At 43.7% G+C, this 13449-nt stretch overlaps 2 protein-coding genes across 5 annotated transcripts in view; one reads left to right on the top strand and one right to left on the bottom strand.

Moving 5' to 3' along the window:
- rpl38 (ribosomal protein L38) overlaps positions 1-13449 on the top strand; it is a 1167099-nt gene that overhangs the window by 399611 nt on the left and 754039 nt on the right. The window lies entirely within an intron of this gene.
- pmp22b (peripheral myelin protein 22b) lies at positions 6078-13039 on the bottom strand. The gene is made up of 5 exons (XM_022214780.2): positions 12880-13039; positions 12138-12228; positions 11827-11923; positions 9120-9260; positions 6078-8326 (listed from the first exon to the last, which is right to left on the bottom strand). The coding sequence occupies exons 2-5, from the start codon at positions 12213-12215 to the stop codon at positions 8166-8168; spliced, it is 477 nt and encodes a 158-aa protein (XP_022070472.1). The 5' UTR covers positions 12216-12228; positions 12880-13039; the 3' UTR covers positions 6078-8165.

Raw genomic sequence — 13449 nt, 5'->3', positions numbered from 1 at the left:
GGATCCTGACACCGTTTTGTCACAGCAGAAAAAGAAGACATTTGGTGCCGTCACACTCTGTCCAGATAGTGGCAGCAAAGCTCATGTTTGGCATAGAAACAAACGTATCAGTTAATTAAATTTAATATAGATTTGAGGCTTTTTCTTGGAGATATGTGGTAATAACATGAAAGGAAGCAGTGATCTAATGAGAGCTGCTGTAGCTCCATGATGAGGTTCTAACCACCTCTGGTGATCCACCATGCAGGATCTGCAGGCGCCTACTGCTCTGCTGAACTTTGCAGACTTAGTCATATGTGATATTGTGCACAAGGAATTTGAACTTCCAAATCCTTGTCATTCCTGAACTGTCCCAGAAGTTCAATGAATCACTGCCTCATCAAACTGTCTTTTCTAGCTCGATCCGACATATTTCCAGCCCTCAGTCGTGTTCTGACAGCACCATAGCCTCATGCTATCACACGTATCTCCACATTTTAAGTGTTTACATGGATGTGTGCTCGAAAAAGCGCCTCAGTGAGCGGGCTTCTCGAATCGAGGCTGTTTTAAATGCAGCGCAGCTACAAATAACTCGCCGCTGAGTATTCCATTCCCCCCTAAGGAGGCCCTGGTTATTGCCTGGGGAATTTATGAGGCTTCATTGACACCATTCAGAGTGCTTTTTACTGCTGTCCATCTGACCGGCATGAGGCTTTACTGGACCTCAGGAGAGCCGTCAGTGTGTCTGTCTGTCTGCAGAAATTGAAAGCAGCCTTGTTCTCTCTCTGGCTTTTTTTCTTCTCCAGTTTTGCAGATTTTTCAACCTTTTCAGTGCTTTTTTTTTGTGCGTATTAAATGCTATCGACTGTGTTTTTTGCTCCTTATAGAGCTGAGAGATTCCTGATTTGAGCATCCAGGTCATCATCCCGTGTTACTTGTGTCATTTATGTTACAACGCATGCGATCCGTGTTGCAGATGTTCTGCTTTTAAAGGGTTTTAAGCTCAACAGTCACTGATCTTTTAGGAAAACTTACAAGCTCTCCTTCAGTTTCATGTGCCCTTTTGTTGGCTATCGCTGATGTTCTCCAGCTGCTAAAGGTGTATTCAGTGCTGTTAAAGTCACCATGAGCATTATTCAACCGCGCACAAAGCTCCAGGACATCTGATTGTGCCGCATCGCTCCGTCCTCTCGGCCTCCGTCCATTGTTGGTAAAATGATTCGCCCTCAGTGCGGGTGCATGTTGGCGTAAGTGATTTTGATGTATGACTGGAGCTGAAGTTGATTTACTCCTGGACTACATCAGCTGCCAATCTTTGCTTTATTTCCCCCAGCGTGACGGACACCCACGGGATCAGGGGTCAGCTATGTGTGGTGATGACCTTGACCCAGTCGGGACCTCAGTAATGGCTCGGTATGGTGGCTATCAGAAGGCCGTGGGTTTGGAGGCTCAGTGCGGTTCCTCGTGACAAATGAATGGCTGGAAAAAAAAAGCACACTGTGTCCACTTTGACCCCTTCAAACGGCGCTGCGGGGAGAGTTGGGGCCTGACTCCGGTCTCGGGGTTACAGCATGGCCTCCAGCAGCCAGGGATCATGTTCCCAAATAACCTCCAGACATCCTCGGGGATTTATGGAGCCACTGGGCTGGAGGTGCACCTCGGATTAGGGTCGACTTTGATGGAGTAGAGCTGAGGATTGCGTAGGGAGTTGGAGGTAAAGCAGGGTTGGATGTTCGCTGCATATGTGATGCATATGTGAGCATGTAAGTGTGTTTACGCCAGCACTAAAGCCAAGAGGTCAGATCTTCGTGCGATCTGCCCGGCTAATCTAAATCTAATCTCAGCCAGCTGCATGTCCTCAGCCCCTCCAGCCTCATCTCCTTTTTTCTTTCTTCTCCAGCTGAGAGAGGAATTATTAAAGCTACAAATTACCGAGACCCAGAGGTTTCCTTCCACCGGTGGTGATGGCAAGCAGATGGCAGCGAGGGCCAGGAGTCGGACCGAGCCCTCCTCCCCAGCACCCTCCCATAAAGCGCCATTTGCATTTCATGAGCCTTAATTGCGTCTGTTGCCCTCCTCCCCACCGGCTCCCCGATTTTGTGCCTGTCACCGAGCACCCCTGCACCCCTCGAAGGAGCCGTGATAGATTAAGGTGGGCCTTCTGTTTGCATCCCCCTCATTGTGTTCCAGAAATTAGAAAATATTATCTCCCAGTCGAGTCAAAGTCAAAAAAAGGCAGAGGAGGGGGAGGTCGTGGTCGGAGGCGGCGGTGCAGGATGTGATGGTGACAATGGGTGGGATAGGACAAGACGGGGAGAATTTTTGAGGCATTAATGGGAAAAAGTGATTATTTTTAAAGCTCGTCCTTGACCCCGTGATGACAAAACAATGATGCGTGGAAACCCCCAGACACCTACACAGCTCTGAGGTAATAACACACATCAGTCAGCATTTAATAGACACAACACAGTGACTCTGCACCTCTTTTTAAGCTTTTTTTTTTTTTTTTGCTATTCTTACACATGAGCAAACAAACTGTGTGCAGGAAAGAGTTTATGATGCTCATTAAAGCACCAAAAAACAAATCAAGCGGCCGACTATGACAGGATGTTGATTTGTCATCATCACGGCGGTTAATGTGACGGGAACTGGATGATTCTTTTCAGACTGGTGTCGGTTCAGCATAATGTGACAAATTTATCTGTCTGCTTTGTCCCGCCGCACATTTGTTGTGGTAAATACTTTTTGTGTGAGTTCAGACGCATGCAGATTGTAAAGAAGGAATGAGATTTACCCGTTAAATACGAGCTCTAATGCATTGCACGTTTATCTCTCTAATATCTTCCACAACTTCCAAATGCATCTTTTGCAATTCATCCGAGACTATATAAAAATAAATTTGGATTAGCACAGGGTAAACAATGAAAGCAGGCCTGACAGCTCGGCAAATTGGTTAGATGCAGACAGGTAGGAAATGTATGCAAAGCCCTGAATAAATGAATGGATGAGCATAATAAATGAGATGCTTTCATAGAGGGAGGAGTTTGATGGTGTGAATCACATAAAGTCTGAACATAACTAAGCTCATCTTAGTCATTTTGTTTAGCTAAAAGGAGGAAATAAACTCTGGATTAGTGGTGGAAAACCCATGTTAGTTCAAAAAGTTAATACGTAATTCAGGGACTTTTGAAGTCCATGGGATTTATCTGCATGCATTTTATTAAAAATGATACAAAAGTAATGTTTTTATGTTCATTATAATCATGTCTTTACAAATTCCATAATTATTTATTATGGAAACAATCACTTATTAATAAAAAATGACTGGATATCACTAAAATATCAACTAAATAACCGTCTGAATTTAACACCAACCAACTTCTAATGAGCTAAACAATAATAAAATGAGCTGATTCACAAATAGTTTGGATTTTGTTCTTTTAGTAAGCTGAGATAATCATGACAGAGATTTCTTTTTTTGGCAATATGTCAAATTTTATGTGGAAAATAACAAATTAAATCCCTTTCCACTAAGTTCCCCGTTCCAAAAACTCCTCTCCAGGAAGTGTGTTAATTCCAGATCACATGACCTGCTCCTCATGATGTCATTTCCTCCTGAAGAAAAGACTGGCCAGACTCCAAGGCTTTCTGACTCATTTAATATAAAGTAGTCAACAGGTTTACTACAGGATCTTTAGAAATAACTTTACATTTCAATTTTACTCAATTGTATATCTAATATTCAGAATATTTTCTGTTAAAATGCCATGTGGTGTTTGGTTATAGGCGGCCATGTTGATTTTAGGTCTCAAAAACAGCAAAAGTGTCGACTATAATGCAAAAGTCCTGCTATATATCAACATACCAGACTAATACACTTCATGCCCAACAGAATTCAAGTTATTGCCTCTCTTGGCTGTCTTAGAATATAACACTAATTTTAACTTCTTGCATTTGTTGCAATTATTGCGTTCTTTGAGTTTAAAAGTTTTTAATGTTTTTTTAGTGGAACCCTAACCTCATATTTAGTTAATGGTCAACTATCATGACTTGAACTAGCCCCTTCCTGCCTTCAATCTACATCTCATCTTTGAGTTTTGAATCTCTTTGTAAGTAAAGCAGTGTTTTGCCAAATCTCATTTAAATGTAGCTATAAGGTGCTTTATTAGACACAGTCTGACCTTCTGAGTGTCCAAATCTGCCCTCTTTTCTTGCTAATTTCATTTTGTGACACGTCTGATATTTTTCTTTTTTGTTCCCCCCTAATTAATCAAAAGTAAAAGACTAATTTGTCTTCTGCCTTTACCTCTAATGAGGTGTTGTGCCATAAAACCCTTCATAATGGCTCCGGAGGAGGAGCATTCATTAGACTGACTGAAGGGTAATAGAGAGTAGACAAGTGGGAGAAATCACCCTTATCTATCAGCTCTGTGCATACTAATGGAAGAGATGCACCCTGGCAAACAGGCTGAGCTCTAGACGAGGCTTAATGATCACATATAGAGTTAATGAGGTTTAACATATTCACTAAGAAAAATATGATCCGCTACACCCAGGGGAGGCGCTGGTAATGCAGTGTATGGTGGGTTTGAGTGCAATACTCCGTTTGACCACACAGAGGCAGCATTTGTCAAGCCAGTGTCGTATTTAAATGTGGGTGATGCTACTCTGTGCACCCAGCAGATGGCGATATTGCACAGCATATGACAGCATGTTGCATTTTTAAGCTTATAAATATGTTACAGGCGAAATTAGAATCCAGGCAGATTTTAAATCCGCCTAGGCAGAATTATAATTTTGATTTCGTCTAGGCTAGATTGAATTTTGAAGGGTTTTGAATATGATATGCTCTGTTAATGTAATTATTTGTTTTCCCTAAAATTATGTACCTTGAAATTTGGTTTTAGATGCAAGGTAAATAATTCCTTTAGAAGTATTGTCAGCTTTTGTCCTCAACACTTTGCAAAACAAACAGGGAAAAAATTATGTTGTCAAAGTAGTTTCTGGGTTGTTTTTTTCATTCACTGCATACCAAAATCCTGTTAGAGGGTTAGAGTTATTCTTTCTAATATACAGGCTATTGATACATCAAGATTGAAATCCGTACAACAACCATGGTAGGATTTTGATTTCGCCTAATTCTGCCTAGACGGATTCTAAATCTGCCTGGATTCTAATTTGCCCTGTGACATATATATTTAGAGAGAGATGGAGAGAGGTGGACAGAGCATGGTGACATAAAAGACTCATACTTCCATTTGTATTACATGTACGCCAAGTTAAGGCATTTCCCACTCTCTAGACTACAAAACACACCCACAAACCAGGATGCAGTGTCCCTGTTTGACCCGGTTCTACTGTGTCAGAGGAGGGAGGCGGTAGGAGGCTGTGACCTGTGCAACTTGAATCCTCCGTCTCAGAGTACTCAGAGATTTGGAAGCCTATCATCGGCTCAGAAGTGCTGCCTGTTCACTAGCTGTTGTCTCTAAAAGGAATAGATTCATTTTCAAACCTCTGGTGATAATCTGCAAGCGACTGGATGAGAGGATATGATGTCATATACACCGATCAGCTGCAGCATTATGACCGCTGACAGGTGAAGAGAAGAACATCCATCATCTTGTTATAATGCAAAGTTCTGCTGGGAAACCTTGAGTCCTGACATCCATGTGGATCTTTGACGCCCAACTAAGCAAACCCCCAACCCTCACCCCCCATTGTCCCATAGCAACAGCAGTCCTTGATGCCAGCCGCCACCCACAGCAGGACGATGTACATCAACACATTACAGAAACTGCTCAGGAGTGGCCCAAGAAACACGACAGAGTTAAGGGGTTCCACACTCCCCAGATCCAGATCTTATTGAGCATCTGTGGGATGTACCAGGATAAGTCTGATCTAGATAGGTCCCACCCTGCAACCCACAGGACCCACTGGACATCCCCAGATGTCCTGTGTCCATGCCCCACGGGTCAGAGGAGTTTTAGCAGCATAAAGGGACCAACACTAGATTAGGCAGGTGGTCATAATGTTGTGCCTGATCGGTGCATGTGTGCTGCAAACTGAAAGACACACACACACACACAAAAATGGCTCCATTGTGGTGGTAAGAAACATCCTTTAATGGTTAAAATTCAAAGTAGCTTTGGTAATATCAAGAGCATTTGGAAGTTTGGCTGTAAACATGGTAGACAGGCTGTAGCTTTACAGGGCAGTCGTCATTAGAGGCCGAGTCTTCTAACTGAACCCAAAGATGAGCGAAGAGAAATAAAGAAAAAACACAGCAGACTAGCTAGTCGAAGCTCTGAATTAAAGGGTGAGAGGATCTCAGGGGAGATGTCAAGCAGAGGATGTACGCTTTCATACAGCGTTAAAAGTCCTCTTATTTCTGATGTCACGACACTGTTGACACTGCAACACGAGCTGCGTGTTTGAAATAACTGGCATTGCACGCCGAGTGTGGGTGACTCGGGTCACATACAGCATTTGCAACCGCATGCACAAGGCAGCTCGTCTGATTCCACCGGAGTACCAACACGGACTGCAAAGGCAGACTCGGCCGGCTGGAATCTACACGTTTGCATGCTGCTGACATCTTCGATCCGTGAACATGCAGCTGCTGTCAGGACAGATTAATCACCACAAACAGTTCAGAGTTTTAATGTTTGATTCCCATTTACTGGCAGGTTTTTTTTCCACACTTTTTCTTTTTTTTTTGCAGCTCAGAAAGGTGCGTTTCAGCATCAACATCATCCTGGAAAACGACTCCTGCATGCATCGAGTGTTAGCGTGAATCCAGTCCCTTACACAGTATTAGTGAGAGTAGTTTTATTTAGTCAGTGAGTGTATTTTTTTAAGGCTAGATTGTCACAAACATCTGTTATGCACAACATATAAACAGTGTTTTATACAGTAGAAGAGAAAACAACAACAACATGTAGACGTCAGTGGGCAGAGACTGCAGCATGTCAAACTTCAAGTATGTGAAACAGACATTTGTATCATCACTGCAAACCTCTCTGTCCTTCTTCACTTGTAGAGTTAATACTAAATATCTTCTTCCTATCATCTGGTATTTTCTGATATGGCTTCAGCTCGGTGGTTTGCAGATTGTTAGACGTATACTTTGGCTATAATGCCCCTCAGTGTTATTTTCTGGATGATATTTGACTTTTAAAAAAAGGCAATTTGGCTTCTTGAGACTTTCAGAATGATGGGAAATGAAGGCAAACAGAGTGAAAAATAAAGCTTATTTAAAGGTATTTCTCTTTCCAAACTGGCAGAATAATACTGACATTCCAAATGACTTGTGATTTCATCCATGCACCACCTCAACCTTTACAGTAGCTGATGAAGAGAGAAACAAAACTAATAAATCAGACACTGCAAAATGAAATAGGCCGTGTTCCCTAAAGAAGCAGCGAGGCACCGTAAGCTCAACTGCACCTCTGTCTGATTCTGGCTTTTTTTGAATTAATGGCAAGCGGTTTGACTCTAAACAAGAACAAAAAGTGTCGTAAATGATCGCTATCAGTAATAGGAATGATAAATACATAGCACCATCTTTTTGTTGAAAATAAGAAATAGAAAAATACCGAAACAAAAACACTTAAACTTGCAAATTCACAAATAGAAAAAAAGGACCAAATCTCTATTTTTATGGCTACGCTACATCCATGGATGTTACCACTCTTTTTGTAAAGCAAGCCCATCCAAAAAATGACTGAACCCTTCTATGTCTATACATGCACTTTGGTTAATATACTTCAAGAAACTTTTTTTTGCTTTTTTTTTTTACTAATTCTTTGGCAAAACAAAAGGCCAAAAAACACAACAAAATAGTATATAATTATTTCATCATTACAAACAAAGACTGAGGCACTTAATCAGCTGAAACAAAGCTCATAGTATCCATCGGCAGAGCAACACAAAAACTATGTACATATATGTAAAAAGTGTTATAAATAGGTTTTAAACCATAGATACTATATACATCTTTTAACTGAGACAGTATTGGTGTGTTTTTATGTTGGTTTGCATGTTGATTTTTTGGTATTACTCCCCCTCGCTGTGATGTTTGGGCCTCCGTCGGTTACTGGGACTCGGGCGTCACTGCTTCAGAGGGGGGCTGATAACACTTGCAGTGGGGCAGAGGGTTACTGGGAACACTGGGATGGAGTGGTGGCTCATTCTCGCTTCCTCAAGATGACGTAGATGAGTCCGCTGATCAGCGCCAAGGGGAAGGCCACCCACGCCAGGATGTAGGAGTAGCCGAAGGCGTACGTACCCAACACCCAATAATGACTCGTCACCGTGTAGATGATGGCGCCGCTCATCACGAACAAACCTGCGAAGAAGGAACGTATAAAGAAGTGAGCGTCATCACATCGTGTTTCCCTGCAGCGTTGTGCTCTCGTGTCCTGAGCTGAACTCTGTCTGGCAGCGTTGGCGACCAGAAGGCATCCCTCCACATTACATCACATCAGGCTTCGTCTTATTGAAGCCCAGTCTCGGCCTGCCCACCTCCCTGGTCTGACATGGCATGATCTGTTTGTCAGGCCCCCTGCACCGCCAGCCTTCCTGACATTTCAACTTGCACGGCTGGCAGCGTTCCCGGTGTCATTCCCGTTTGGCTGAGTGGGCACCTGGGTGCCAGGGCAAAGTGCTGGCACAGTACATAGAGAGAGAAAACCTGGGAAAGTGCTGCCAAGAGAGAACACAATGGACTGGCAGTGGAGCTGCTCTGGCCAAAGGGCACGAAGCACAATAGACAAGTGGAGCATAAAAACCATTAGGAACTGGCTCAGATGCTCCTAATTCAATTCTCTGCCATGGAAGATGAGGTGTGAGCATCCACCAGTGGTTTGTCTGTGTAAGTGGATTTCAGACTGCTTAAGGGTTGCTCTATTATTGATACAGTTCACAGATGAAGTGATCAACTAAAAGTACAGTTTAAAGCCTGAAAGTTTTCTAATTTATGCTGCTATCGATTCACTCCATTTGATAAACTCAGAAAAATAGATCCAAAACAGACTCCCTTCTTGTACTGCTGTCATAAAATAAAGCCTTGATCTGTCTGATGTCTACGTGAGTTCAGTCCTGTTGTTTGTGTAAAAGCGTCGAGGAGGGGTGGAACTCACTGGCAAGGATCTGGAAGGTTCCAGTGAGGAAGAAGCGTCCGCCCTTCTGCAAAGTGAAGAGCTGGCAGAAGAAGAGTAAGAGGGACAGGCAGCTGAAGATGATGGATAGGATCATGACGGCCTGGACCGCCTGAATCCACTCTGCAGGAGAGAAAGGAGAGCAGTCATTAATAACTCACCCACAGTTAGCATTAGCCAGAGCATTATCCATGTTTATGTATGTACACGGGACGATGGGAGGAAACAAACGAAGCGTAAGTGTGCTTCGGCTGGCTGAGTTTTAGCATCCTCACAAATAGAACCATAATGAACCGGCCGTGTTTACTTCTGGGAATGCGTAATGGATCCATAACAATGAAACCTGGGTGTCCTGTTACCTAAAAGCTCCCCTCACAGCAGGACCTAAATGTACCCCATCGATCCTGACCGCTAGTTTTCCAAGGCCAAGCCAGGAGACGCCATTAACCCATTAGACACCTGTATCGACTGGGAATACCACTGACCGGATCTGTGCCGCCTATCTGAGCTCCTGTTTTTATCTTCCACTCGGCCAGCGTGCCGGGAATCCTCGGACTTCCAAGCAGGTTCTTAAGGGTTAGCTGTGTTCCCTTCCCCCCGCCTCACTGTATCGCTTCAGCTTCTTCTGTTGTGCGTTTACTATTTCTAACACAACTGCTGCCAAGGTGCTTGATCACAAAGGACCACCCAGGTCTGTTTGTGTATTATCTGTTGCATAACTTCCTCCTGTCCTGTTCTAACGTAAGCAAATATTGCAGAAAAGTCTGGAAAACACTGAGTTCTATTGTGGTTCAGACTGATTTGCTCAACTTTGGCATTCAGATCTCGCTTGTATCCGTCAACACTCTCGTGCATTTGTGGCTTATTGATCGCTTTGCATTATGTAAATCAAAGCTGTTTTAATGAAGATGCACTTAAACACGGAGCAAAGCCACAAAGCATACGTGATTACTACTCCAGAGCCATCAGGACGGTAAAGTCATAAGACAGCTTACTCTGTGAGATGCTTGTACTCAGACTGACCTCATTCCAACACCGGGATACAACTTATTGCTGTATATTTATGACTTTTCAAGAAGAATCTTGCAGTTTTCCTAGAGAACAATGACTGCACAGAGTTTGGTGTCAGATTTCCTCCGACAGCAGCGCTCCTCCGGCCTCAGGGATGAGATATGAGAGGAAACACGATGCGCTGCAAATCATCCACAAAACGCACCAGAGCCACAATTAGATTCCACTGTAATGATCCTGTTTTCGCATGATATATATATATGTTTATATATAACTCTGAGATAAGGCTGACAGAAACAATACATCACTGCTTTCTGATAAACACAAACCTCCTTCCTTCCTTTCTGAAGTGGGAAACAGTGACATCGGGCATTTCCTGGCTTGAGGCGCTGCTTTCAGGACTGGTTTATTTTTGTGGTTGTGCATCTTCAGCTGAAGAATTTTCTCCTGTTTGCTGTGTTTTGTGATTTCTATCCACTGTGCTGAGCAGTTGTATTTACCTCACTGTGTTTATGCATCAGAGGCCTGCTCACACATTCTGCCCTCCACGGCTAATTTTAGAAATTCTATGAAGTAGTTTTCCTGGCTGTGAGGACGTGATGTTTAACTCACTCGGTGTGTAATAACCGAGGCATGATTACCTCGCACTTGGGGCGTCATCAATATTTTCGTAACCAAGGGCAACAACAAGGAGGAACTACAAAAGTTTGAGAGATTCCTCCTTAAAAATAGCTGCAATTACAATCATTCTGACTCACTACAGAGTGATTGCTCAGCAGATGAAGAAAGCTCTTTTGAATGCAGCAAAGTGGAGCCGCTATCTTCCATCTCCCAAAGCTAAAAGCACAAACTGACCCTGGAGGCAGCACACGCTCCTTCTTGAATAAACACTCTGCGTCAGTGCGCTAATGAAAGCAAGTCAAACAAACCGGCTGCTCCGTCCAACTACCTGGCAGAGCGGGCTGCTGACAAAACACACGTCTACTGGCCGAGCATTCTGGACAAATGACCTCATCCGCTGCTGCCCCGCGGTGACGGCACATTTAGCAGCAAAACACACGGTGATCTCACAGGAGCTTGTTGCTGTATCACTCATTTTTAAGCCGCATTGCATTCCAAAAATATCTTTACGGTCCTGCATCTTTGTCATAAATCTCCTAACGCTGCAGCTGCCGCCTTAAAACCGCCCCAGTGATCCCTGCAAACCAACACTGGACACTCTGATCTGACGCTGGGGCGTGACCCGCCATCAGCATGCTATGTTCTGCATGAGATGGTCCAAGGCCTCCCTGCCTTCAGGCACATACTCCCCACGGCCCCACCCTGATCGACCCCCGGCTCCCCTCGCTGCTGTCACCATGGAGTCCCAACACGAGACCCTGAATATGGACATCACACCACGACTATTTATACAGTGGCAGCCTATCAGCTAGCGCTCCGGAGAGGCACTGCCACATTCTCTGCCCTAGATGGCACCAGAGTCCCAGAGGAGCCGTGACACACCCACAGCATCAACACAGGAGAAAAGTTGGCTTTCATCGAGACGTTTTTGCAAAGTTTCACAGCAGAGCGATGATAAAAACACCCAGAATGAGCAGCTGCGGTGCAAACAGGAGAGCAAAAACAATCAAATGTGCTTTAAAGAAGAAAAAAGTGAAATCTTAAGCAGGTGTCTGACCTCCAGTTGATGCTGGGTTGCAGTGGTATTCTCCATTGACAGCAGTAGAACAGTTTCTCCACAGGTCTGAGGTGCTAGTTTCACTCGTTGACCAAACCTGATGGCAACAACAGGGTCAGTAATATGGAAAGAGGAGCAACAGGAACAAAAACAGCCACATATAAACTATTTTATATCTCTTAATCCTGTATAAGCCTCAACAGAGGGTCAGTGTGGATTTAATCTTCTATACTAAAGTGTTTCTTTAGGATATTAAGCATACATGCACATTTTTCTGCAAACTCATGAGCTGAGCAAATAATTGTACTCACGCTGACAATCGTGGACACAAACAGGAGAACCAGAGCAGCCAGGTGCAGGAGGATGATTCCCAGTAGCAGGAGCAGCATCTTTACAGTCGATCTGGAAGGCAGTGAGGAGAATGGACCGTCTGTCAGTGTGTGTGTGTGTGTGTGTGTGTGGATGTCAGGTTGGTGAGACATGGGTGTGTCGCTGCAGCCGCTCCACACTGACAGCCAGCAGAGAAACTTTATCTGAACCTCTTTCCCCCCAGGATCAGTTCTAACACAAAGTGAGTCGTTGTTCATATTGTGGATAAATTGGTCTCAGATGACCTGATTAAACTTTGATGCTGATCTTCGGGATTGCAACTTTGCTTTTTATTTTTTATTTTGGCTCAAACATAAACAAATCTGTCTGGAAATCCTCTCAGAATGCCTATTTAGTGGCTTTTCTGAATGAAAATAGGTGTTCTGTCCATTTCAAAGTGCTTTAAATTCCGTGTGTCATTAACAAAACGGAAATATTTTCAGTAATCTTTAGAGAATAAAGAAAGCAGTTAAAACAAGGTGGAAGATCATGATTCCGTACATGTCATACGCAAAGTTAAGCGTAAAATCAGGCGTTGTTATTTTCTATTTTGCCGTGACAGCTCAGTCCTTCTGTCACTGCGCGCAATGGAGCGGCATGAATCCCTGCTAACGGCGCAGTTTCCGCGTTCAATCCGCCAGCTCTGACTGATTAAAAGTTTCAAAGAGAGCAAAGTCCACTTACTTGGAGCGCGCAGCTTGTATTCCCACAAGAAAAAGAAGAAGTTTGGCTCGCAGCAAGCAAAAAGCAACGTTTTCCCCCCTAAAAGAGTCCAACAGCGGTAGTTCCTCCGTCCCAAGTCGCTCTCAGACTAGATTGATGCCAGCCTGACGTTCTGTTATAAAGTGTCTCATTATGGAAGAACAACGCCCTGCGTGCGTCGCTGCGTCATGGAGTGACCCTCTGGTTCACAGCCAGGCTTCCCAATATAGACGCACAGTGCGTAATAGCGCACGGGTTGCCATAGTTACTGACTTGGTGTCTGTGTGAGGAGCCGGCCATCATTGTTTTGGTGTCCTGGTAACTACGAGCTGTTATCTGCTGTCTCTGACATTATTTACAGCTTATATTGGAGAAAAAATACAGTTTTTGTGTTCCGGTTTGTTTATATTAACAGAAAACATATGAACAGATATTTAAAATGAGATTTTTGATAGTTGCACGGTAAATATCATTAAATAGGAAGATAAATAGGATAAAGATGAATGGATTTTACTGAAACATGTAGCAGAACTGGCTGATTATTACAAAGCA

This window comes from Acanthochromis polyacanthus, chromosome 19 (assembly GCF_021347895.1).
Source record: "Acanthochromis polyacanthus isolate Apoly-LR-REF ecotype Palm Island chromosome 19, KAUST_Apoly_ChrSc, whole genome shotgun sequence".
NCBI lineage: Eukaryota > Metazoa > Chordata > Actinopteri > Pomacentridae > Acanthochromis > Acanthochromis polyacanthus.
Note: the sequence above shows the minus strand (reverse complement) of the source record. Positions and strands in the feature narration are given on the sequence as shown.

Bases quoted from the DNA above. Each gene is read 5' to 3' on its own strand.
- pmp22b (XM_022214780.2), bottom strand. From the start codon at position 12,215: ATGCTGCTCCTGCTACTGGGAATCATCCTCCTGCACCTGGCTGCTCTG. The intron at 11,924-12,137 runs GTGAGTACAATT...TGTTGCCATCAG, and splicing joins TTGTGTCCACGATTGTCAGC to GTTTGGTCAACGAGTGAAAC. The intron at 8,327-9,119 runs GTGAGTTCCACC...CCTTCTTCGCAG, and splicing joins AACCTTCCAGATCCTTGCCA to GTTTGTTCGTGATGAGCGGC.